Raw genomic sequence first — 26,468 nt, forward strand, 5'->3', positions numbered from 1 at the left:
ACTTTCTCCCCCCCACCCCCTTGACCCCCTTCAACCTTCAGATCTTTCTGGAATACAGGAATCAAACAAAAAGAGTAAAGGATGAGATCAGAATTAAGGAAAGTTTGTGAAAAATATATTGTGATGTTCTAAGATAGATCTTTGTTTAAGACATGCTTTTCCTAAGTTTATAATCATTGTATTATTGCCATTCTCCTTCAGAGAGCTAAAATATGATTTCCAGTGCTCATAGTCTTGGTTCATATTTGGTGAAAGTTTTATAAACAAATGTAGGGGGAGGGAGAGTAGGAGTAAAAAAAGATATCAAACATATAGGTTGAACTGTGACAGACTATACTGCCTCCTGTCCAAAGGATGACTCTCAAGTAAAGTTATGAATCTCAGGACTGAGATCCAGAAGCATTGACTAAATTCTGTTCAAACTTGGATATATGAGTGACTTAATTTAGAACCTGTTGGTGTCTCTGTATGGTGATAGAACAGGAGAAGCAATAAAGTAGGGATGAAAATTTGTGGTTTGTATTAAACTGTGACATCATTCCCTGCTGGATATTTACAGACTGTTTTTTCATCAAGAAAAGACTGCTTCTTAGTAATTGAAGTTGCGTTTCAGCATTAAATTAAGGAATAGTTATTTCCAAGGATTTGGTGCCTTGAAAGCAAAAGAAATTAATATTGCCTATGTAAGGTATTTCAACCTTCACACAGTTGCTTGAGCAGAATGTATGCTGGTTGAATGCTTCAATTAGACAGTCAATGTTCAGTTTGGAAAACGCACACTGTGAGGGAGAAGCTCACAATTAGAGCTTAGAGTTTGGTCTGCATTCTGTTTGCCGAAACATCTGATGCAAAATGATGTCTTCTTTTGACATTGCATGAAATTGAATTCCTTTGATGAACTTATTTTCCTGCAGTTTAATAACATTACTATTAGAATTCTGGAGGTTTGTCTTTTATGTATCAGTATGGGTGTGTATTCCTACTATTTTCCTTCAGTAGTAAAACTGAGATGTGTTGTCCTAACCACTGATAGAAGTATTCCCTTCTGGCACTGTAACTATCCACTGTAAAGGGCCGCCGTGTTTGTAACGTGCCAACCCTATGAGTCCTCTTAGTACCCAGCACTGGGCTGTTTAAGACTAATGCACAGGGGTAGGGAGCAGAGGCCACTGCAGTGGATGATACACATACCCTCCTCTTTTAGATAGCCATCCATATAGAAAATTTAAATTTATCACAGTGTGAGTTTGGCATGGCCATATAAATTCAAGCAACAAATTGTGTTCTGTCCTTCTGTAGATTTGCAGTCAAGAAATTTACTCATCTTTTTATTCGTAAATACAATGGCAGAAATAGCCAAGGACTCCAGGACAATCCATTCTTTGTAATATAGTGTTCTGCAAAGAGATAGGGATAAACCTCTCCATGTTGGTCTGTGAATCATCAGTCTTCAATGATTGTACACTTCAGCACCCTGTGTACCTCATTTTCTCTTTGATTAATTTTGCTTAATTGAGGTGGAAAGACACTGGCACTTACTTCACATCCTACAGGAGATAAGTGTTTGAGCAAGAGATTGACGTGAATTCCTCTAGGCTGTGTGGTGTCTGCTTACTGCAGGCACTTTTCTGCAGTGGGATGACATAGCTGCCACATCCTTTCAAACACAAGACATGAAGTGGACATCCCAAAATGGGTCATTGTCAGTCCCTCAAACGTAGCACCCATTATTTTAAGCTGATTTAAATCAGTTGCCTCCACTGCTCAGAGATACCAAATATTCTTACATAGTCTGGAAATCTAAAGGTTTAGATACACATACTGTCTTTTCTAGTAATTTTTAAACAATAATGTTGGCTACAACTAATTAGATTCTGTTTCTTGTATTTTTAGTTTTAAAAGATTAGCAGAGTCTGTTAACAAATAGTGTATTTTTGAGTATTTGTGGGCAGAGGACAAATGAGGGTAGATATCATATTTAACTGTACGCAGTTTTACTATGTAATGGTTAAAATGTTACAGGTTTGTATGTGTACCATTATAACTTCCTAGTATTGCTGCAGCCTCAAATAGAAGTCATACATCTTTTCTGGAACAAGGATTTGTTAAATGCTGTAAATGGTTATGCCATTTGAATGAAAACAGTGAAATAGCTAATCAAACCATTTTTCACTGAATAAATAGTGAGTTGACAGCAAATAAATTCTTTAGGAACTAAATCACATTTCCCAATCCAGAAAATTACTGGAGTTTAAGTTTAGGATGTCATAAGTAAGCCATATTCTAGCTGGGTCCCAAATTAACTTATTTTGGTATAACACATTACAAGAAAATTCTTTCATTGACAAAGAATTAGTATAGAAATTATGACACAGGCATTTTAAGTGTATCAGTCTGAAGTGGGACTTTCAGCAAACTGTATTTTGCATTTGAGTTACCATTATGCATTTGATTTAGCATGCTAGTCCTTGAAGCAAGTATCACATCATCTGCTTTGTTACATGAAATGGCTAAATACATCTACTATTCTTAGACAACATGAGTTGCAACGTAAAGCTATCAGACCAAAAAAGTTTGATGGCATCTTCTTCTTAACTCAAATTTATTGTCAAGGAGCTCATATGGACTGAATCCCCATCTAATATTAGTGTGGATTGATTTATTTTATATCCATTTTATTTTTCTATTAAAAAAAATCCCTTGGTGTGTGTTGAAATAAATGCAGGCATTGCTGGATGACAGAACAGAATGTGAATTATGTAATCACTGAGGTTCCCCCCCACACACAATCAGGTCACCTAAGTGAGAAAGGATGGAGTAATGCATATCTCTTAAATTTTTCATTAGGAGTAAACTAGACAAGGTGATTGCGATAAAAGCCTGTTTGGAAAAGGAGTGCATTGCAAGAAATTGTATAGAGAACAGTAGACAGAAGAATGAAGGAACAGGCAGTTCTGACCCTAGGGCAATTTTTCCTCTTCCTCCAAGAACATTAAAATAAAATCTTAAGTGTCTTCTGTCAATCTGTGCATTTGTTAAATTTGTGCATATGAAGTACTGTACCTCTGAGCTATTGGTTTCCTGTGTTTTTGTGTGGTAGTTAAGAAGCTCTAGTATTGTGCCTTCATGCTTCTGAATCTCACAGCAGAATGCCCATTTTCCTTCCTGCTGACTTCGTTAACATGTCATCATATGGCACCATTCAGTTCCTCATCTTCAAAATGAGTTCCTTGTCTGCAAGATCTTCCTCCAGACTCCACTTCATCAGTGCCAATGATGTGACAGTGCCACTGTCCTACCCTCTATGTAGTTATAACTGTGTCTAGTAAAAACAAGCTCAGAATGTGCAAAGCCCCCTGAATTCTGGCTGATTTTGGTATCATAGTTGACAAAAAGGAGGGAGAGAGATAAACTACATATTCAAATTATTATAGGTGGTGAGTCAGGAGGGATAGGGAGAATTCTACACCCCTCAAAATGGAATTGTATGTTTATACTCACATACCTTGAGATCTCTTCAGTCATATTTTTCCTGTAAATCTATAGGCTAAAGTGCTACCTGCTGCTGAAGAATAGAAAGGCTTACTTCAATTTTTATAGGAATGAGTTTTCTCCCACAGTAGCAAAACTGGACTTCCGTCATTCAGCAGCGTAAACACTGGATGGCAAAAAAGAGCAACTGTCAGCAGAAAATGTGACTAAAACAGATTTAAACACAGGATGCAGTATGTTGGTGCTGCTTCTTTCCAAGTGACCCTTCAGTAATATAGTAGCATTGGGGAATTGTTTGATCTGTTGTCACTTAAACATGGTTATGAACTCTTCCCAGTTTATGAAAAATGCTTAAGAAAAAAAAGAAGAGGAAGACAAAAAGGCACAACCAGAAATCAATCACAGATGCTTTGGAAAAGGAATTTTTATATAAAGCTGTGGAGAAGCAATGTTATTTTGTATGGATATTATATTTAAGATTACCTGCTTGGTATTATTCTGGCTGCTCAATAATGAAATCAAATGAGGCTTCAAGGGAGGAATAGGTATTGAAGAAAACAATGAAGGATATACACTTTATCTCTAGAAAGTATATTGAGGCCCTTTACAGAAAAAATTATGAGCTTGTCACCAGAAAATATTGATGTTCCTGTTGCCATCTCAGTTAACAAGCTTGTGGTATGGCAGGCCAGAGTCTAAGAGCAAAAAAATATTTAAGACATAAAAAATCCTGCTAAGAGAGAAAAGGTGAGGGAACAGAGAACAAATACTTTGACTCATTGTTGGGGAAAGTTTGGGAGAAAAAGTGTAGGAGGAACACCTTCCTCTCTTGGCTCAGTGACCCAGTTTGAACTGTGATAGAGCTAATTTTCTTCCTAATAGTACAGTGCTGTATTTTGGATTTAGAATGACAAAAATGTTGATAACACACTGATGTTTTGGTTGTTGCAGAGCAGCACTGACACTCTAAGTCAGAGATTTTTCAGTTTTTCACACCTTTGTGTGAACAAGGAGGCTGGGGATGCATGAGAAGTTAGTAAGGAGACACAGCTGGGACAGCTGACCCAGCTGGCCAAAAGGATATTCCATACCATATGGCACCATGCTGAACAACAAAACTGGGAGGAATTGTCTAGGGCATGGCAGCTTGCTGCTTGGGGGCAGGCTGGACGTCAATCAGCCAGTCATGAGCAGTTGAATTGTGCATCGTTAATTCTGTATATTCTTTTACCTTTAATACTAATTTACCTTCCTTTTCTGTCCTATTAAACTGTATTTAGCTCAACCCCTGACTTTTATCCTTTTTTTGATTCTTTCCTCCATGGTGAGCAAACGGCTGTGTGGTATTTAGCTGCCTGCCTAACCACAGAACCTGGTGTTAGATGTTGCTTCTAAACGAGTAACTGAATTCTCTAAGAAGCACCAAGATAAATCTAAAAGTCAAATCTGCAGACCTTGGGTAGGCTGAATCATTCTCTTCACTTGTGTCAAACTTTTTGGCAAATGATGCCCCTTTGCCTGTGAGGAACTGTTTGAGGCCTCTGACCGGATTCTGTAATAGGCACCTGAAAGGACTTTCTCAAGCTGGTCAGCACCCACAGGGGTACTGTAACAGCAGTGTCAGCAGTGAGATTCAGTTTTTTTATTTGAGTCATTGGCATCCACACAGAGAAAAGTGAAAACCAAGGTGCTTGTCACCTCAGAGGTGCATTTGTGAGTAGTAACATATATTGTGGAAATAGTTTTTTTAGACTGCTTTTCAAAGAGGCAAACTTAGATGAGAAGATGCATAGCATGACAGCTTCCCTGGTTCATTAACAAGTGAGGCAGAGCTTAGTACATGAACAGTAGTAGGTGCATAAGCAGTAGGTCTGAGATGAAACCTCTTTTATATCTGGAGGAATTTTATCCTTTACAGGACGCTTTTTGGACTTGTTGACCATAACGAGTTCTTTCACCCATCCATTCCAGTGCTTAGCTTCCACTACCTTGGGCTATCATCCTAACATCATAAAATTGCTTAATTTAGCAGATTAATTACTGAATTATGAAATCAGAATTTTGTCTCTCCTGCAATTGTCTATGTTTTTGTACCACGATACAATGAACTTTTTTCATTTATTTTGACAAATGCAGATTAGCCGTAAAACATCAGTCTACCACCATATGTAATGCAAATTGATAATGCCTTACGTAATTACTTAAGATTATTAAGTTTAAAAATTAGATGTTTATAATAACATTTGTAGGACTGTGAAACCTTCAGATGTGCAATAATCTGTTTCCCATTGGTTGAAACAGTGTGGCAACAATGTGGCAACAAGCACATAATATAAGAACGATGAAGACTCTTTAGCTTATCAACTAGCTAAAAACTTGCTTTTCACACTGAATGTATTGTAGAATGGGCACCACTTTGTCCACCTCTTGGTAGAGTTCTCTCTAAGACAGCACTCAGATAAAGCACCAAACAGTAGGATGTTATATTGCTGAGGATCCAGTATGGACTTTAGACCTTAAGTCTTCAAAGCATTTAAGCATAAATTTGCACATCAAAGGTATGCTCAATGACCTGCTACCCGGCAACTTCTGGTGAATTAGCACATTTCATTATAGATGACTAAAAGACAGAACTCCCCTGTCAGAACAGTCAGTTCAGTTGTCTTGCTAATATAATATTCACTATTAAAAGCAAATAACTAAAGAGATTGAACCATGTTATCATGTAATTGTGTTACTTCTCTTCCTTTTGCATTACAAAAATCTTTGTCTTTTACATGGTGTTTGAAGATACTTTTACATGATGTTTCCATTTGCTTTGATTTTAGGTCAATAAATGCTCCCCTAGAAAAGAGCTTCATTTCCTTTCTATAAAGTTCAGAGCAAAAGCATATCATTCAGTATGTTAATAAATTCCTAAACAAAGAGGTTACAGTGGAGAAGCCTGCCAAAACCTTCAGTATAGAAGCACCACTAGACCCTGTAATAACATGCCTAATGCACTAGCACAGAGAGCACCAGAGAAAAGCTTTAAAATGTGCAGTGGTGTTTTGTGGTTCTGGTTTTCTTAAACTGAATATGCTTTGTAATCAAAAGTATTAAAATAATTTTTTTAAAAGCATTGATTTGAATAGACGTTATATGTCGTATTTTTAGTTATATTGCAAATGTGCCAGCCTGTATAATGAGAATATTAGACACCTACTTTATCATTTACTGCAATGCAGTCAGATCCATCCTGACAGGATTTATCTATTATCTTGTTCAATTCCTCAGAAAAAATGGAATTACATATTTCTCTTTGTGCTCTTGAAGCAGCAGATTCACTAGGTCTGTTGTGGTTTTCGGTACTGGATTTATAGACTTTTCCTACTTTTCTCTGCAAACTAATCAACATTTGTGAATCAGTATTTTATTCTAACAAACTTCTTTTGCCCTTCTACCTAAAATTCTACAGTCCAGAGAGGCAATTTTGTATTTTGGGGGTTAGTAGTGGAGTGACAAAGGGAGGAGAGGATATACACAAGAGAGAACATGCTAGAATGCTTAGCACTTATTCCTATAGCACTAGAATGGAATCCTTAGCAGTGTACAGCCTATTTTTGATAGCAGTATAGTTATTGTTCTCAAAGATTCAGTTTTTTTTCCCCCATGTGATAAATAACACTAAGTATCTGTGAATTAATTAAATTATTATCTGATAATAATCCAGAGTATGTTCAAAATAGCTGTTCATGTAAGTTCAGCAGTTAGGGTGTTTTTTATCACTAGCATCTTACTAAGTTGGAATAAAATGCAAATATCCTAAATGTTGCTTTACAGCTTCAATTTGAAGGCAGTAAATTGTGTGAATTGTCATGTTTGTATTACAAATTTAAGATTCATCATGATTGACATAGGAAATAAGTATGAAACTGAAGGAATGCCATTATTACATAATTAATCTCACTTATGTAAATACCAGTAATATTATTTTTGCCATTTTTGGTAGTAATATAGCTTGTTGTAGTTATAGACCATTTTTGGTCAGGGTCTGGGAAGATTAAAATCAGCCTAATTCAATGATGTTTACTTGGAATAATACTGTTACCAGGGATTTGAAGGATTAACTCTAATCTGGATTTTTGTAAGTATAAATTCAAAATGATTAACATGTTTGCTTTCTTGCTGTAAGCAAACCTAAATATATTGTTATTCCTTTAGAACCACTAACTACTACTGTCTTTAGTGTGGGGAATACTTTTCAGATGCAACAGTCACCACTAGATTTTGATTCCACCACCCACTTCTGTGTCTGCCTGTTTCCAGGGGCACTTTTACAAGCAGGGAGATAAGTGTTTCAAGGGGTTCAGGTGTTTTTCTGTTGGTATGATTTGGGGGCTTTAAAATTTGTTTTGTTTTAAAAAAGGAGGAGGCATATAATAATCTCTGGAGCTCTGGTGTTCACTGTAAGATTTATTCTCTACTATTAGTTCCTGCTATGTGAAATGATGCTGCATAGGTTCATAGGCAAGAAGATAAGGAGGATTTCAAAAAGGATCCTAAAGAATTATGCAGTGCTTTTTGTGTCATAAAGTCAAAAATACAAGGGAGCTACAATAAGACTGTGGTAAAGGTTTTACAGGAATACTTTCAAAACTAATGCAAGTACTGAATGCATAAAATCAGCAATCAAGCTGGGAGCAGCAAATGTGCTATGTTATCTACAAAGATAACACACAGTGTTCATTTTTTCTTAGTAGCTAATTTAACTACCAAGCTTTTATTGCTGCTTCTGCTCAGTCCTTCCATTATTAGCTTAAGTTGAGATTTCTCACAAAAGTTCATCCTCGGCAGTAATAATTTGCTGCAATATAAAATAAATTACTTAACATAAAAGATCTTACTGATTGCAAATGCCAGTTGGCACTTTCTTGTTCTCTGCTGAAATGAGCACAACACATTGTCTATTACAGCTGCACAGCTACCCTGTGACCGCTCTGTGTTGCAAGTTTTAACGTTATTGCTTCTGTACGTATTTTTCCCCCATAAATTATTCTTCGCAGAAAAATGTTAATTAGTAACTGATAGATATAAAAATTGCCAGGGACAGCCCATTAATTCCATTTACCTTAATGGCACTTAGATCATAGCTTGCAGTACAGCTGTATTCAGACTGGATTATAAATGTAATTTTTTGCATCATTAACTACCCTGATTAATCTTAGACAGCAAAAGCATAATTATAGAAACACAGGACTTGCAATGTGCCAGTTTAAAGTTGTAGCTTTGCTCTTTCACATTTACATCATTGTAAACAACATTGGTTTTGAAAATTTAGACTGAAACAGTTTTTCTCCATTTCTTAATAATGAACTTGTGTCTTGTACGAATCATTTCTCATTTCTGGTTTTACTTGGGCGTTCTTAGGTTTTATTTTGTTTGTGGTTTGTTGAGGTTTTTTTAAAGTTCTTTTTGTAACATGTTTTGCTTTTGACTGCTGCAATTACTGGATATTTGCATAGTAATTGACCACTATTAGCGAGGTGTTCATTCTGATCTAAGCATATTAAGGAAAGCACATGTATTTTCTGTCTGATTTCTGTGGATGCCAGAAGATGTCATTGTGATTTTCACATTAAAGTCATCGGGCCAAACAAGAGTACAAATTCAGATACTTGTCTCAGATAGAAGCAGATTTGATGAGTTGCTGGTTTTGCAGATGGGAAATGGTAAGTTCTGCTTGAGTTCAGGTTTAATGTTAACAGTTGGGAAACCTGACCAGCCTGGTATCTAAAAGCTTTTGCCACATGGGGTTTTCAACTTGTTTACCTTTGGATTTGATCAGCAAAAGGTGTGTTGAGTGTGTGCCTTTAGTGTGGTATTATCTTATCTATATAAAACTGATGTGACAAATCCCCACCCTGATAAGTGGATAATGCTACTTAAGTTGTGAAACTTCCAGTTGCAGTTAATAATGAGAAAGGCAAGAAGCAACAGAGAGAGAAAGAATTTGCACTGGTAATGCCATTTAAATAATCATAAATCTGAAAGGAAAACCAAAAGCAGTTCCTTGAATGACGATGGTTCAGAAATGCCATTTGTAAACATGATGATTCTCAAGAACATACTGCATTTTTCAGGATCAGATGACAAATGTGCTGTGTGCCTCCTCATGTGGAGTGTGAACTGAAGATTTCGTAAAGGAGGCAAGATGAAAAAACACCTTTCCAATCATTAAATCAAATGGATGATTGCATTTATGCCTTTTATTATAGCATGGATTTCTTGTGTGTGGAAGGAAAAACAGACACAAGTCCATTTCAATATAACAACCAACACTATTGGTTTTAATTCTGTATTTGAGTCTCCTGCTTTCCTCTTCTTTCAAGCTATAGGCACAGCCATTGCAGAGGCAATCTGCTATGCAAATCACAGGGAAATAAAGAGTAGGGTTTTCTCAGTGCCCAAAAAGGCAGCAGCACTTTTTAAGAAGACACAGGAAAAGAGGCAGCGTTGGAGCACTGTAGTTTGCAGCTGCCCCTGAAGTACTTTTTTAGTTATCCTATCCCATAGCAGAACTGCTTGTGCCTGCAGCTGTTCATGAGAGCTGCTGGGGCAAAAGTCAGATTGTCCTTTGAAACAAGAACCAAAAGACACAGGGTGTGGTGACAGTTGACGAGAAATGCTGCTCTGAGCTAGCAAGAAGGAGTTGGTGGGCGAGGTGGTGGCTTCAACTCTGCATTCAGGCACAGACTTCCAAGGTGACCTTGAACCATTACTTACTCTCAGTTCCTGTGTGTAAGATGAGGATAATATTTCCTGGCCTCTTCAGTGAGTCACAAAGATCCTGATCATTAATGATTAATTCTGGCCCATGAATGTGTGCAGTGTGTATTAAGATCTAATCATAATTGCCAAAGCTGAGACCCAAGGTCAAGCCTTGGTTTAAACTTGTTCCATCAGTGTCAAGATAAGCAGGAATAAGTCATGGGGGACAGGGTTCATCTCTAATATTATATCAGTATAAAGAACTTTACAGGGGCAGGAGGAATGATGTTTTCATTGGTGATGTTGTTTTTATAATAACAGATAACTAATTGAGTAGAAAATAGAACCAGCCATAGGGCTGAGAGCCCTGAAGACATCTAAGATGACAGGAGCAAACCTTGTGGGGATTTGCACTGCACTTTTTATTTCTTCTTCATTTTTTCAGAGTTCTTTCATTAGTTGCTGCTATCTTATCAGGCCCCTCATACCTATTCTGTGTTTTAGATATCTCCAGGATAGAACTTTTACTATAAAAGAGGAGACAATGCACCCTTATGATATCCACATGCCTTAAATGGTGCATAAAGAGTGAAACCTTCAAAATAAGCAAAGCTGGGCTGCTTGTGCATCATGGAGTTTCTTTTCTGGAAAGATATGCTAGCAGCACAGATTGCAGACAACTACACAATTCACAGACAATACAATTTCGTGTCTTCACATCCACAGGTACTTTTGTGAGGTACTCCAGACATGGATGATCTTGAATCAGTTAGGCCTGTGCTGTCTAGTGCAAAATCAAAAGGCTGTGCATAAGAACAAGTGGATTTGTCAAAAGTTCTAGTGCAGCTCAATTTTCATGTTAATTACCTGTCTGTAAATGGTCTTCGTAAAAGGAAATACTCAGATGAGACTTCCTATTGTGTTTAAGTTCATAATATACACAAAATCCTTTTCACCCTCACTAGTTCTAAAGACTCAATGGTACCACAGTTTCACTTAACATGAAGTGATGCCATCCTGCTGGCAGGGGTCAGCTGAGGAGATGGAAAAACTATCAGGGCTTCTTTTCCTGCAGCAGCTCAGTGTCTAGCTGCTTCATCCATTCATGTTTGCCTAAATTCTGGTTCACATCTGCATGTATTAGTTCATCTGGAGTTCCAGCCTGGAGGGACACAGAACATCCCTTCTTACTCCCTGGGCTAGAGTCTTCACCTGGTCAATGGGCCTCTGGCTACCTTGTGTGTGTCAGGATCTGTACATCACCAGTGTAGTCAGAGCTGATTTGGGCATCCAGTTAGAGTTTGCTTGACTTAAAATCATATAAAGATCAAAATCAACATGAAGCAACTTTAAACAATCAGAGAATTCAAGAAAATGTGTGAACTAGTCCAGACCAATACACTCTGCCATGACAGTAAAGAAGTGAATGTGTTCCACTGTGTGATATTGTCCTTTCACAAAAGCAAAAGTAACCAAAGTTGTGACAGAAAACAAAGGCTCTTATTAACTCTACATTTTGGTCTTTTTAGACATATTAATATTTATTTATGACAGTAGACGCTTGGAAGGAGAGGATTGCCATTTTAAGCCTGTTTTAAGGTATCTTGAACTCATAGACTCATAGATATTTCTGTATGCACTCTGTAAAAACAGGTTTCTTTCATTCCTTTGTTTCATTTAGTTCTGGTTTGATTTACAAAAAGCTCAGAAGTCAGGATCAGACTGGTACTTCCCTGTTAATACCTTTTTTTAAATTTTAATTTTGATATGTCACTCAGATAAGACTTCAAAGATGAAATTGCATGGAAAAGTACACTGTTAATGTTTCATCTTTCTCCAAAAGATATAAAAACATGCTGAGAATTATATAATGCGTCACATTTCAGAGATGGGTAGGAAGGGATTAAAGCACTTCAAGTAGTGAATGAGCCATAACTATATTCTCCACAGCTGTTCAGTGCACTCAGGATTGCACTAATGATTTAGTCACTAAGACTGACAGGAGAGTTGGAATGAATCTCAGTGGTAATCTGTAGAGAATTACTGGAAAAGTGCAGTCACAATGTGGGTACCCAGTGAAGGTATAAGTGTGTTCTTTTCATCAAAATGGAATATAGTCCTGGTTTTTTACCATGAAGAAAATGAGACATTTCAACTGGTAGGCAGTTGGGTTAGAAATGTAATAATCTCCATTTGTTTTGAATTATTTCTTTTCTGTCTTTTCTTGCTTTCTGCTTCATGGAGTCTAAAGAAGAAATCAGGTTGATCTTAATTTTTCAGTAGAAATACCTTATTAAAATGCAAATCACCTTTGACCACCTATTTCCCTCACCTTGGCATCTTGCTCAGCTTAGTACCAAATTCTAATGCTGTTTATGCATACATAGTTACTAAGAAGAACAAGGTTTGTTTACATTATTATGTAAGCTCTTAAACTGTATCAAGAAATTATACCCTTTTTTTCCATTTTCTAATTTCATATTCCTCTCTCTCTCTTATGGAAGTGAGTATCCTGAACACTCAATCTTACCCTGGTTAAAAAAATCAGGGAGGTTTTAGAGCTAATCATGTTAGGGCAGGTTCATGACTTCTCCTGTGGTCCATAATCCGTGATCTGAGCAAAGTTAGTGTTATTTGCATGCAAGGAGATATAATGCTCTTAAGTGATCTGTATGAGGGCCATGAATTTAGACATGCACTTAATTTACCCTCATACTTAATCATTACCTGTTCTGAGGGTATATTCAGCTGCAAGTGCAAACTACAGCCCTCCAGTTTCCATATGTGAAGAATGTGAGGAGCATTAATTTTCTGTATTGAGTGCTGGTGGTGCAATTAATTTAAATGAAATTGTCTTGAATCTCCAGATGTGAGGCACAATGATGATAGTTGGTCACATGGTTTTATACCCTGGAATTTTCAGAAAAAGGAGAGTAGAACTCCCTTCCAAGAGAAGGAAGTGAGGGGGAAAAAAAAAAGAGCACCCATAGTCAAATAATTACACCAGCAAGTATCTCTGCTTTCACCTGAAGTGAAGTACTTGTACCAGGTTTTGAAGAAAGACAGACATGTATTAAAAGCCAAGAGAAAAATGCAGTAATTTTCTAATTACTCTGTTGTAAGAGGTTGTCAGAATTATAGCGGCTAAACAAGCAGAGCAGCTTTGTCAAATGTTTCAATTGAAATGTTGAAGTGTTTTACACTGAAACAATTATAAAATTAGAATCTGGAAAATATCTTTCTCTCCAGCATTGAACTTCTATATTTTAGCCTTTGCTTCCTGAAAGTATTTGCTCATTCATGTATTACCCACCAGAACCTGGGTTAAAATTATTCTGTCCCCATAACAATTTTTTCCTTTCATGATGAAATGTATGAATTAAATTATGTGTTAGGGTCCCTTTTATTTTGTTATTTCTGATTCGACAAGTATGGCTTAAGAGTTGTAACTTCTCCCGGTGTTAACTCTTAACACACTAATATTTTGAAATGTGTTGAAATGCTATAAAATTATAGATTTGACAGAGTATTTTAATAATGTCTGAAGCATCCTATGATTTTTTTTAAGTTAAGAATAGATATCTTTAAAAATTCCAGTTATACTCTACACCTTAGTTCTTAACGATTTCTTTGGAGTCACCAGAATAAAAATGGTAAATAAGAAGAATTCTTTAAATAGGCTAAAAAAACATGGCATGAACAGGAACTTTGCATTGCAGAATTGTTTTCTCAGTCCTTAAGCAAATACATACACAGTCACTTCTCTGAAAAACATGTAGTAGTTTTCAGAGACCACTTTGCACTCTGGTACTTGTAAGCAATTCACTTGTTAGAGTGAATCAAGTGCCTCTCTGCCAGTTCTCTGTCTGGCACACATCCTGCTGTTGTGATTAGAAAGATTCACTATTATTAAATACCAATTATAACACTTGGTACAGTTTTCTGAGATACATTCACATATGAATGATGCTATTGGCAATTTGTTGTGCAACCCTCATTAGGCCTTGCCAACCTTTTGTTCCAAACCCTCGAGCACAAAACATGAAAATGCCCTTAACTTTTTTAATGTGTTCTTTTTCTCATGAACTCATTTTTGCTTTGTTCTTGGTTGAATCTCAGAAAACAAATGGTGTTTGTGAACCTTAGGTTTTTATCTTTAGTGGTATCTTTAGAGATATCTTTAGGGAGGGTATAACATTTATCTCTTTTTGTTTTAAGTAATTGTTTTGGGTTTAATCATAGTTTTACCATCTGCCACTGCTTACTTAAGTGAGTAGATAAAAGAAGCAATCCACCCCTTCTTTCCACACCACTTTCATAATGCCTACTAGAAGTGGAATGAGTAATCTCTCACTTTCAAGGTGATCTGTTTCATGTTGGTCTGTTTTTGTGCTGCAATTGTTGTATTAAGCATTGTCCGCTAGATAATTGAGCAGTATGATAAACATGCCACATTTGGTTGCCTTTCATCTTCTCTCCTTTGGAAGAATCTTTTAGGTCTGGTAGAATTTTCCTTTGGATAAGCACTGAGCATCAATCATGGTTTTGTAATTGAGAAGATTGTTATCCATAGTATTTTTGCTCTGTTTGATGCATAAACCAGAGAGCATATTTTGAGTTAGATAGGACTAAAGTAAGGGCTATCCCATTTTAGAAAACCAGAGAGTGGTTCTGAGAGATGTTAGGCAAGTCACTTAATTCCAGCATTTCCCAGACAACTTTATGGATTATAAGTCCAACTTGCAATTATAAAGCTGTGTTAAGTCTGTGTACCTCCCTCACAGATGAATCTGAAATCAGAAAATGTGTGGGGAACATAGGAAAGGCAATAGAATAGTAAGAACTATCAGGTATATTAAGTTGAGTAACCGGAACTGGTGTACAATTTTTGTAATTTATTTCTGAGAAAATACCATCTGTTATCTAAAAAAGAGATTTTCAAAATAAGTTAATTGTACTTGTGAACTATTCACATCCTGTGCCAGTGAAGACTGTAGGACAGCCAGTGAATAGGCTGATAATTCCCACTGGGAGTGAGGTTTCAGCTTTATATACTCAATGAGGTTTAGGGTTATTCATTGAACTTCTTGGACAAAACACAACACTGAGCAGTCACTCATTAGGTGAACATTGTCCATCTTCTGAGCAGAACAAAGCCAAAACCTTCTTGGGAAAATACATGAACATATTTCAAAAACATAAATTCATAACTTGTCAAATTAAAGCTTATAGGCATTTCATGTTTTTAAGGGCTGGATCTGCAACCTTAATGTTCTTTTAGCACTTTGTGTTTCTGTATTTAACACATATACACAGATTTGTTCCAGTTTGACAGTCCTTCACATGTTGTTTAGTGTGTTTGATTAGCATAATCACTGTGTGATTATTTCTCACTAGCCTTAGCATATGCAAATTCTTGTCTTTTGACTGACAACCATTATTAGACAATCAGAGTATAAGGATTTGCATAATCTCTCCGTGGTTACAGTATTTGTGTGCAATACCACTGTGAATGCAAATCCTTTTGCTCTGACTGGTTTCTGTATATTCAAGCAGCTTGCCAGAAATACTGCTGCTGCTTCAGCATCTGATTTCTAAGTGGAAAAATCTACAAGAAGAAAAGTAACAAAAAGAAAGGAAGAAATACTAGAGTCACATCAGAAAGGTAAATAGACAACTGTTACAATTAAATAGCTCCATTAAGATAAAAAAAAGGAAAGACAGAAACACTCTTAGAGGATTTCAACAAAAGAATAAAAAGTTTACTTTGATAATCCTTTCTGAAGTAGAATTTGATTTACTGGTTGCATTGCTTGGTAAGTGACAGTAATTTTCTTTCTGATAGATACCACTTTTTTAAAAAAAAAATAATGATTCTGTAAATATTGCACATTGTTGTAGTTGGTGCATATATTTTATATTAATTATGTTATATTTAACAAGGATGAGCAATATTTCTGTTTATGTACATGGAAAGCATCAGGTTAGTTCTGCCCTTTTTCATTGATAAGAGCAGAAATGGTAGACACTGAGAAAAGATGTGCAGTGTGGAGTTCAACTCTCTGCATAATTATTCACCATAATTGTTAGGGCAATACTGAATAAATTAGCTGTAAAAGGATAAACCATGCATGGCAGCACATCTAGAACATGTATTTTAACTGTTTGACATCATATTGTTTTATTTGTATGTGAAACCAAAATATTGTTGAACATCCATTTTTTTGTGTGTGTTTAATTATGCTTACTAAGCTCTTCCCATCATTCCTTTTGAATTGTGTTCTTAGTTAGTTTATAAGATTCTTATTCACAGATTAATGTGATTTTGGAAGAAAACAGCCCTGGAGTGCGAACTTTAACAATGGGACTTGTTTCTTATGGAAATGCAGAATGCCAAATATACTTAGGATCAAATCACTGAGCTGTTGTTGAACTGCTCTGTTGCTGACCTGGTCACCAGGACATTAAGAATGTGTCAGGTAGATTGTAAGTTATAGGTCTGACACTTCTGGAAAGCATTATGTTCTGCACAAATATTTTTTTTTAAACATGCATAGTTAATAAATACTGTTATGAGTGTTGAGATTGCTGTGCACACACAGAAATGAACTGCAGTGTGTGACTCCCAGTAGTTCATGTTTTTGCTGGAAATTTTAGACCATTTTGCACATGTTTTGTACATCTTGAAAATGCAACCGCAGTAGATGCCAAGTATCTCTTGGAGAGGATGTAGCTCCCACAGAGCTGAACATTGCCCATGACATGGGCAGTCTATACAGCCAATGTAAGTCTGAAAGTCTGGGAGTTCTCCAAAATATCTAAACTTCTACATAAGTAATAATATAACAATGTAGTGTATCTAATATAATATTGCTGCATCTCTACAACTGACCACCATGATTGCAGGGGAAATGTCTGTGAATTCTTGATGCCACTGAGATCACAGAGGAGCTGCTCAGTTTTCAATTCAAAATAGTTAAATTATGCTGTGAGAAAATTTCTGGCTCTAAGAGTCCCTTAGCTATAAATAAGAGTGGCTTTACACAATTGAGGAGTTTTCCTATAGCTTAACCTTTCTGTGTTTCTATAAGTATGGCACAATAATAATCGAGCAGGCAGCTTTATGTTTGAACTGGTTGGTGTTAAAATTGCATCTATTGTGCAGTTCTAAAAATGGATCAGGTTGACCAATAAGTATAATGTGGAGGACATGATATTTTGTGATTTTTGCTTGGTAGTGACAAAGATTGATTAGGATTTAAACTGTTTCCAATGCTCTTACTACTTTTGCTATTAGCTGGAACATAAGAGAATGAATGAAAAAAGCCTGCACTGAGTTATCTTTATTTCTTATCAATGTTACAACCCTAACACAATGCAATGTTACAATGAAAATAACATTAAAGGAGTTTTATTATGAGTAATCATATATCATTATTATAATTATATGTATAATTATATATATATTCTGAGTATGGTTTCTTGCCATTGGTCTGAATTTCTAGAAACATATTTGTTAGTAAGTACAAAATGAGGCCAAATAAACACATTGTAATATTATTATCAAATATGTTAGCATCTGGATTTTAAGAAGTTCTGGGAGGTGGTGATACCTGTGTCTCTAAATTAACTTAGCTGTTCAGGTAATGGAAGTCAGTCTTTTGGTAGGTAATTTTTTTTTTTAATTACTTCTGAAATGGTCTACGGCAATTTTTTTCTGAGAGCTTCCATGACCTGACATGTTTTCCTGCTCACCTAGTAATAGATCATAATGATCTGAGTCAATCTTTTTCTGGTAATTTCTTTGGTATTGAGATAAAAATACTTTCTTACTTATTTGACTGCTTTAGGCCTACCATATGCTCTGAACAGGCTCTAGGCATCCACATCATCTTCATCCTTCGAACTGGATGCTTTTATCTATAGACATTAGCAGATTTCAATTAATTTACTGCAAACCTTAAGCATGTGAAATGCTCATATCATGCCTTTTGGTTTTAATACACAATTAAAAAGTAAGTCCCTTTGTTTTATATCCTTTTGTGATTTGACTTTTGTGGGTCAAACTTGCATGCTTTCCTTTCTTCTTGCTTTGTTGTTGTTTTTAACCTAGGCATATTCTTAATCCTCTGGGATAAGAAGTCGCAGAAAAGCAACTGTTAAAAATTCTATATATTAAAAATTTCTTGAAATTCAGGAAGACCTATGTGTTTGAATTTCATCTTCAGCATAAAACAATTCTTCACACACACACACAGAGACAAAAGAAAACACTTAGAAAGTATTTGTGGAAAATATGTAAGATTTACCTTTCCAAAGGATCAGATTTCTCTGTATGTAAAATACACCATGCCAGGTTCTGCATTACACAGATATTTAATGAAAATTTAATGAGATGATGACTTGGCTACAGAAAGCCTTCAAGGATAACAGCTTTGGTGATTCTGGAAAAGTGTCCCAGGCAGGTAGGATAGCAAGGGATCTCCTGGGTCAACTTCTTGGTGATTTCGTGGTAACTGTTTCCTCCAGAAAAGTTCATGCAGTAGCCACTCCTTTCATCTGCAGTCCACAAAATAAAGAGCATTTTCATGCTCTATAGTGAGCACAATAACAAGGAATACGTCTAATATCGTAGGTCTGACAAGACTGAATTTAACACAAGCAAAAACAAATTATAGTGAAAGGGTCAAAACTAAGAAAACTGAGTAAGGGGCCAAGTTCTATCATGCCTTTGGTTTAAGCCTGGATTTTCCTGAAGTAAGGTATGCTTCTGAAGATTTTGGGAAGGGAGTACAGTATTTGATCAAAGAACAATCATCTTGCCACAAATTTTAGCTTGAATAATTAAGACACAGATGATGTAATTGGTGTGCACGTATTGAAATAAAAAAATGAATTAACTTTTATATTTGTCTTCATTGCCCAACCTAATAGTCATCTTGTGGTTTGCAGTAAACCTTGAGCACTGCGCTATCCTTAGACTGACCACATGGAGAAGCGTAACATATAGATAATGCCTGGTGCTGGAGAGTAGAGAGGCAAAAGGTGATGGACAAGTGGAACACAGTGCGGCTCTCAGAGCAAACTCTTTGTGCTTTAACTTACAGTGCAAATATATTGTCAAGAGGAAGTAAAAAGACATCTTGCCAGCCTTGGTCTTCTGCACAGCTTTGACAGCTGGATGACAATCTTTCATGTGAATTGCAAACTTCTCTGTCCTTCACTTTAAATGAGAGTAAATTAAATTACTTTCATCTAATAAATAAAATCCAGAAATTGTAAAATAGCACTAGTAATAAGTACAAAGCAGATTTTATCAAAGTTTATCATGATAACTTTTATTTTGAAGGTGCATACAACTTACATAAGTTGAAATAAAATTGATATGTGTAATTAGTAATGTTCAGTAAGCCTAGATGTGCTTGAAGATGCTTTAAAGTATCTCACCACTTCCTGATTATCTCAGCTATATGATATTATTTCCCTCTTTATACTTCCCTGCAATTCTTGCTCTCTGTTTTCTACAGTCAGCTAGTTCTATTCCTCTGACTCTCAGCAGGCCTCCCCTCTGTCTTCCAGTATCTGTGAGTACTGAGTCCTTACCATGCTGCACCTAAGTATCCTGTTGCCTCTCAGATTTCCTGCATAAAACTTGTGGAGGGTTATCTGGTGCTTTTGGATGTTTATTTGGATTTCATGTATTCGTGATGTTTCCCAAATGAAATCTCCAGGGAAAAATAATAATGTTAAATACCCCTCAAGCATTTTGTCCCAACTTTATTAGAATCTGGTGCTAAATTTTTAAGTTTAGCTGTGCTTTGCAGTATCAAAGAACAATTCTCCCATCCTTGGAAGTGCCCAAGACCAGGCTGGATGAGGCTTTGAGCAACCTGGTCTAGTGGAATGTGTCCCTGCCCATGGCAGGGTGTTGGAAATAAATAAGATATAAGGTCCTTTCCAACCCAAACAATTCTATGATTCTATGATGCTCTGTACTGGCAGAGAAGAAGGGATTATTATTTTGAAGCAACTTTTCTCAATTAATCTGAAAGCCATACAGAACACTTCTTTATTTAGAGCCACAAACACAAGTAATCCTGTTCACAGTCATGCCATATAGCTCTGTATCTAGAAGTTTACATCTTTAAAAACTCAGAGGGAAGTGCAGATGGGTTTCTGCATCAGCACATAAACAAGAGAAAATCTGTGGTCTTATTAGGAAAGAAACCCTACATTTTTCCGTGAGGCCAAAGTAAAATTAAATATAACATAGAGTCAACTATTCTACACATTCGTGATCTTTTTAATTCTAAAAAATATTCTGTCTCATTCTTGATACGTAAACATCAGTTGCCTCAGAAATCCAACCTCATTTGGAGCTAGAATACTTATTCTGAAGATGGGTAAATCCAATTAAAAAAAATACAGTCTTTCCATCTTGTGAACCATGGTAGTATCTTTCATTTAACCCTTAGAGCACTTCTTTCAAGTCATTATCTCACAATGACTTGGCTTTCTCAAGTCATTGTGAGATAATGGGCACTTGTGCAATAGTGGGAAAGACTAACATGTTAACACTGAAGGCCTTTATCTCACATTATCTGATGAGTGCCATAACTTGAGAAAGTGAACAAAGAAACTCTCTAAAGCATCTCACAGCTGTGATTAATGTGAAGGCAAACAGTTACACTGGATCAAGGAATGCACAATTTCTTGTTACCATGTGCTGAATTATCCATATATCTGAACTTGAGGTTTCCCTAATTACTTTAGATCTGCAGTGGCAAAAGGAACAGAATGTCTCCAAACTTAAACAGCACAGAATTAGCATCAGTTAAGACCAGGTCATACTTTAGTGTTAAAAATAGCAAGATACAGGTCTATTGATTGATTCTTCTGGCATAAGAATTCACTTCTCAGATAGTGGAGCAGTCAAAAAAGAAGGGCTATTACTATTTATTTACTTTACTACGTAGTGGTGTTCTTTCTGGTCTATAAATAGTATTTTTGGGTTTGGGGCTTTTTCAAGATCATGTTACTCAGTAAAATGAGTGCTCCTAGGGCATGGTTTGATCACTGCAGAAAGTCTTACACAGCATGCTGTCGTATTTCGGAGCTTGATATACTCTGCCCTTAGTCCTCGGTGTTATTTTGGGGTTATGTTACAGTGGCATCCCTAGTTTCTAGGTGGGTTTGGTGTTCCTTTGTGCAGATCCTTACAAAAATGTGTGACGTGTTTCACATCAAATTGAAGAAGATGCTCAAACTGGGAATTTTTCCAGTCTGTTCTACCATTCTATAAAGCTCTGCTGTTTTCCTTGGGTTGTTTTTTTGGTTTTTTTTTTTTTTGGGGGGGGGGAGGTTGTGTGTGTGTGTGTTTAATTTTTTAATTTTTTTTTAACACATCTGATTTTCTTTTCAACAGGAATTAATTTAAAGACCTTTTTCATATCTGACACTGAACAGCTGTCAGGTGATACAAAAATTCTGTAGTGATCTGTTCTGGATTCACTGCAATAGAGGCCATGACTGTCTACCATTACAGATTTCATGAATAATTGATTACTCTAAGGAAAAGCTCTGATTCTTTATTTATCAAATAACCCTTTGCCAACAGACTAGAAAATAGTGAATCATGGAGACATGGGCATGGAAAGAGATGGGGTTTTTTTCACGACATACACAGATTATGCTCTGTGGATACTGGTTATCAGAATTAGTCAAAATATGTGGTTTTTTACAATTCAAAGATAAAAAATATCAGTGGCTTAACCAAGTGGTTGCAAAGCTATTACCAGATTTTTAAAGTAGCTGTCAAATGTTTTTTGTGAAAAAGAAATAAGAATCATTTTTTCCAATGAATTTTGGGAACATGATTTCAATCCTCCAAGTAAAAAAAACCATTGAGTAGTTTTTCTGAAATTCTCTGCCAAAATGGTAATTTTTTTTATAGGGACCCTGACTTACAGGCACTATCAGATCAGTATTCTGGTAGAAGTCAGCTCAGAATAAACCCTTTCATAAAAGTCCAAATTCATCCTTAAAGCAGAGTTTTCTCAAAATAGTTTCCTCCAAATGACTGTGAAAATAATCTCTGGAGGATTTGTATCTTTCATAAGTTGTGTAGATGTTGTTTCAGGGAAGAGATTCATTTATTGGTTCATGGGATATTATATTATTTTTATAATACTGAGCTATTGTGTGCTATTCTGGAATTATTTGTACATAATATTCTTTCACATTTTCATTAATCCTTTTCTTAGCAATTTTATTTAAAATATTCTTGTTTTATTTATCGAGCTATCTTTTCTCTGATATAAAAATCACAAATTGGTGTTTGCATAGGTAAACTTGTTCAACATTTACAGCTTTTACCTTTCTTCAGTAAAGGGATATTGGTGCATATAAAATTGAACTAAAGATGTATTTCAATAGTATCTAATGACACTTTTCTTTGTTCCTTTCTGCATAAGCTCTTTGTTTAACTGCATGAAGAAGAAATACTCGTTTTCAAAGAAAAATAGTAGTTTTTTGTAGATCATGGTATGGCATGATGCAGAATCTGTTTTGAGATTGTAGATAATATAGCACACAGTGGAACAGCAAAAGCTTTTTATTTTTCTTCTTCTCTCTTCACAGATGGACCCAATTCAAAAAGCTGTAATAAATCATACATTTGGAGTTCCTCTTCCTCATCGAAGAAAGCAAATCATATCATGCAACATTTGCCAGCTGAGATTCAATTCTGATGTAAGTCGATCATTTTGTATCAGATTAGAAATATGTACTTATCTTCTAGGATGTGCCATAATTTTCATAAATTGAACCTAAATGAAACGTTGTGATTTCAGTTTGTCTCTCAGCAGATGAAAAGGCTGTAAGATGTTTCAAATAAACACAATGGTTTGGTAGTGTTTATACACCCAGCCAGATTTTCCCTGCCAATATATCACTGTAAGCTCATCAACTTCAGTTGTGCTGCACTGAGTGTAAATAGGAAAAATTGACAGATCCATTACTGCTAATAAGGCTGGTATATCTGCTGGATCCTAATTTTTCTACCAGTCTTGGATATGTTTACCTTCAGTTGGCTCCTACCTTGCATCCTGTCATTCCTCCAGCAATGAAACAGAGCAAGCTGAACTGGAGATGGTCTCTAATACACCGAGGAAACCTGTCTCCCACAATTACCCAAGGAAGCTGTGCTGTGGTGCTCCTTGCCAAGTAATACCTGTTGTGTCACAGAAAAGCCTCTTAGGTTTTAACTCTTCTGTTTCCTTCTCGGAATCACTGTGTATGCAGACAAAACCTGAAACACTACAATATATTTTCTTCTGTTATTCTAGTCTCTTCAGGAAGTTTCTTCACATGGGCATTGCAAGTGGAAACTAATCTTCCCCTGTCTTTATTGCACTACTTAATTTAAATATGGAAGTTACTTCTGTCAGAATAAGCCACAAGCTTCCTTCCTAATTTTAGTCATAGGAAGAAGTGAAATAATTCTTGTGTGCTCCTGCTTCTTTACAGGCCACTATTTATGTACATTTTGTACTATTGTTAATTTATTGATTAGTTATCAGAGCCATGAGTTTGTCAAAAACTTAAATTGAACCTTGATGCCTAGTTTTAGGGATTTCCCACCTGGGAGTGAAAACAATGTAGTTCTTTTCATTCCCCTCAGCTTTTTAGCCCTTGGAAATAATTTTTAAAATATCTCACTCACAATTTCCGGACCAGTCAGCATCACATAGTTAATTTTACTGATGACTCCAGGTTATTTAGTTCATTTACTGAATGGATGGACACCTTCTCTTCTAACACTGACATAATTCTCGGAGTGGTACAAGGAAGGGTAATACACTCTGGAATTGTCATGTCCCTCACAGATAAAAATAGATGAGTCGAATTAGGTTCTTCCATTTAGAAGCCAGATGCCAAAATTAGGACTGTGGATACTGAGTCATTCATGAGGAGAGGATGATGGAGACTTCTGGGCCACAGTGGATCTTACCAACTAAACAGCCCAATTTATCACTCAAAATTTTCAGCTTTTTCAGCTTTGTCTTAGGAAAAAGCATGTCACGCTGAACCAGACATAGTGTATAGCTGAAAGAGGTATCAGATACTTCAATGTTACATACTAGAGTGAAACACCCCCTTTCAAAGAGGATACAGTTTGTTTGTCTGCAAAAAGATCCAGAAAAAGACAAGATGAACACATCAGTAAAGTTACTTAGTCATTAGCAGTTACACAACTTGGATTGACATGTGGAGTGGAAAATTTTCCAGCTGAGAGAATCTAGGCATTTTCCAGAATAAAATGTTTGAAGTAAAAATCCCTCTGCACAGAAACAAACAAGGCATCAGTGGACACTGATACTTTTTACTCAGAGGACTACTCTGCTGCCATACAGGTCTTTTTCTGCTGTTCTTAGAAAAGATTCTGAAGAAGAGAGAGGGAAGGAGCAGAGGCCATTTTCAGAGTCACTTACAGTGTCCAAAAAACGGGTTTCAGAAGGAATCTATTAATTTAAGCTGTTCACAGAAAACTCTTGGAAGACTAGCTGATATTTATCACACCTTCAGGTGTTAGAGGCTTGAACTCAAATAGCCAATACTGTTCAGAAGGTTGTTTAATGCTTCCCTCTCTCTAATAGATCAATATTATCTCTATGGAATGGGGAGACCTTCTTGATGAGTATGTTTCACTTTCCATTTTTAATATTCACCTAAGTTTTAAAGCAACCACGGTGTTGATTTATGGAGAGATTACGATCCAAAATCCACCCATTGATTAACCTGGAATGATATCTCTCCCCCTTTTCACTACCACACCGAGGCAATTTGTGGATATCTTTATGATGGTCTCTTCTCATTCCAGTGCTTATAGTTATTACTGCTGGAAATCACAAAGTGCTCTGCTGAGGTTTTCAAGAAATAATTTGTAGTCAGAATTCCACTGCAGTTTAGGAATGTTTTTCTGCAACATGAAGGGAATAGGCAGAGCTATTTCCTCCATTGCTTAGGTAATTTTGAAATGTCCACCCATGTTTGAAGCAAAAATGTGCTAAACTAAAGATTTAATATTGGGATTCAAAGAAAAGACTGCTTCGAAGAAAAAGAGCTGTTAGCTATCATTTTTTGATACCTCTATTACGAATGGCAAGCACACACATTGTAATTCTTTCTCCTATTATCATGAAAAAGTTTTCATTTACTCAATATTCCTACCTTTCATTTTCATCATGTTTTGTTGAACACGATTTAAATCCATAGCAACAATAAATAACTTTTCTGTCTAGGAACCTTGGCTTTGTGTCTATTCTACCAATATGTCTCTAGTTTTAGATGTGGGAGATAGGTTTTATCAGAGAGTAATGAATAGAAATTCCATTTGCCTGCTACACAATATTATGAAAATGTTTACAATAAAACTGGTCTGTGGTATTTTTCTTTTTTTGCATAGAATACACAATTTTCTCCCTTTCAATACAGATTTCTTTAAGAGCAGCAGGGCTTTTTTTTCTGGTTACATGGTATCAAAATTCCATTTCAAAAAAAAACGAGAAAAGGCAGTACAATAGTCTAAAATCATTTAGCTTCTTTGTAAAGGAGTTATCTATACATCTTCATGACAGCTGTGTGTTCAGTATTTCTTTTTAAAATAGCTCTCATACAAGGTAAGGGAGGAATGTACAAATAACCAAAGCCTTTCCATGCTGAGAAAAAACATTAGAACAGCAGAGGTAGGTTTTGTGGAGTCCATTCCAATAATTTTTTTTTTTTTTTAAATTCAGACAAATCTAGATATATCATTTACACTCACATTGTGCATTCAGTCAAATTCAGTGAAAAGTTTAAATATATGCTTAGCTGCAAGTGCTTATGTTGCCACTTAGATGTTTGCAGCTGCTGAGAGCTATTGCAGCAGTAAATGCATGCTTCGTAGCAAACATTAAATATCTGCTAAAAGTATCTGTAAAATGAAGTCCAGCTGACCTCAGTAGGATAACTCAGGTGCCTGTAGGTAGCTGTAGGAGTAAATTTTCTGCTTATGGCCTGGAAAAAAAGGAAAAAAAACACTTACTGAATTTTCCAGCCTTGAGTATTTGATCTTCCTTTGCCCACATTTCTGATTTTATTATTTGATGAAGTTATCTAGTTATCAGTATCTGTCAACAAGGTCAATTTTTGCAAAGGGATTACCTTTTTCTTCCCTCTCATTT

At 36.0% G+C, this 26,468-nt stretch overlaps 1 protein-coding gene across 5 annotated transcripts in view; it reads left to right on the top strand.

The window, feature by feature from the left end:
* The window catches only part of ZNF385D (zinc finger protein 385D), a 422,159-nt gene that overhangs the window by 302,600 nt on the left and 93,091 nt on the right, over positions 1-26,468 (top strand). For 4 of the 5 annotated variants that reach the window (XM_010398957.4, XM_010398959.4, XM_039548265.1 and 1 more), the window contains one exon: positions 22,882-22,992. In XM_010398957.4, coding sequence (XP_010397259.1) covers positions 22,882-22,992 — 111 coding nt within the window. The remainder of the gene's footprint in view (positions 1-22,881; positions 22,993-26,468) is intronic. The other variant, XM_039548266.1, reaches the window with a different exon arrangement.

This window comes from Corvus cornix, chromosome 2, assembly GCF_000738735.6.
Source record: "Corvus cornix cornix isolate S_Up_H32 chromosome 2, ASM73873v5, whole genome shotgun sequence".
Lineage (NCBI taxonomy): Eukaryota > Metazoa > Chordata > Aves > Passeriformes > Corvidae > Corvus > Corvus cornix.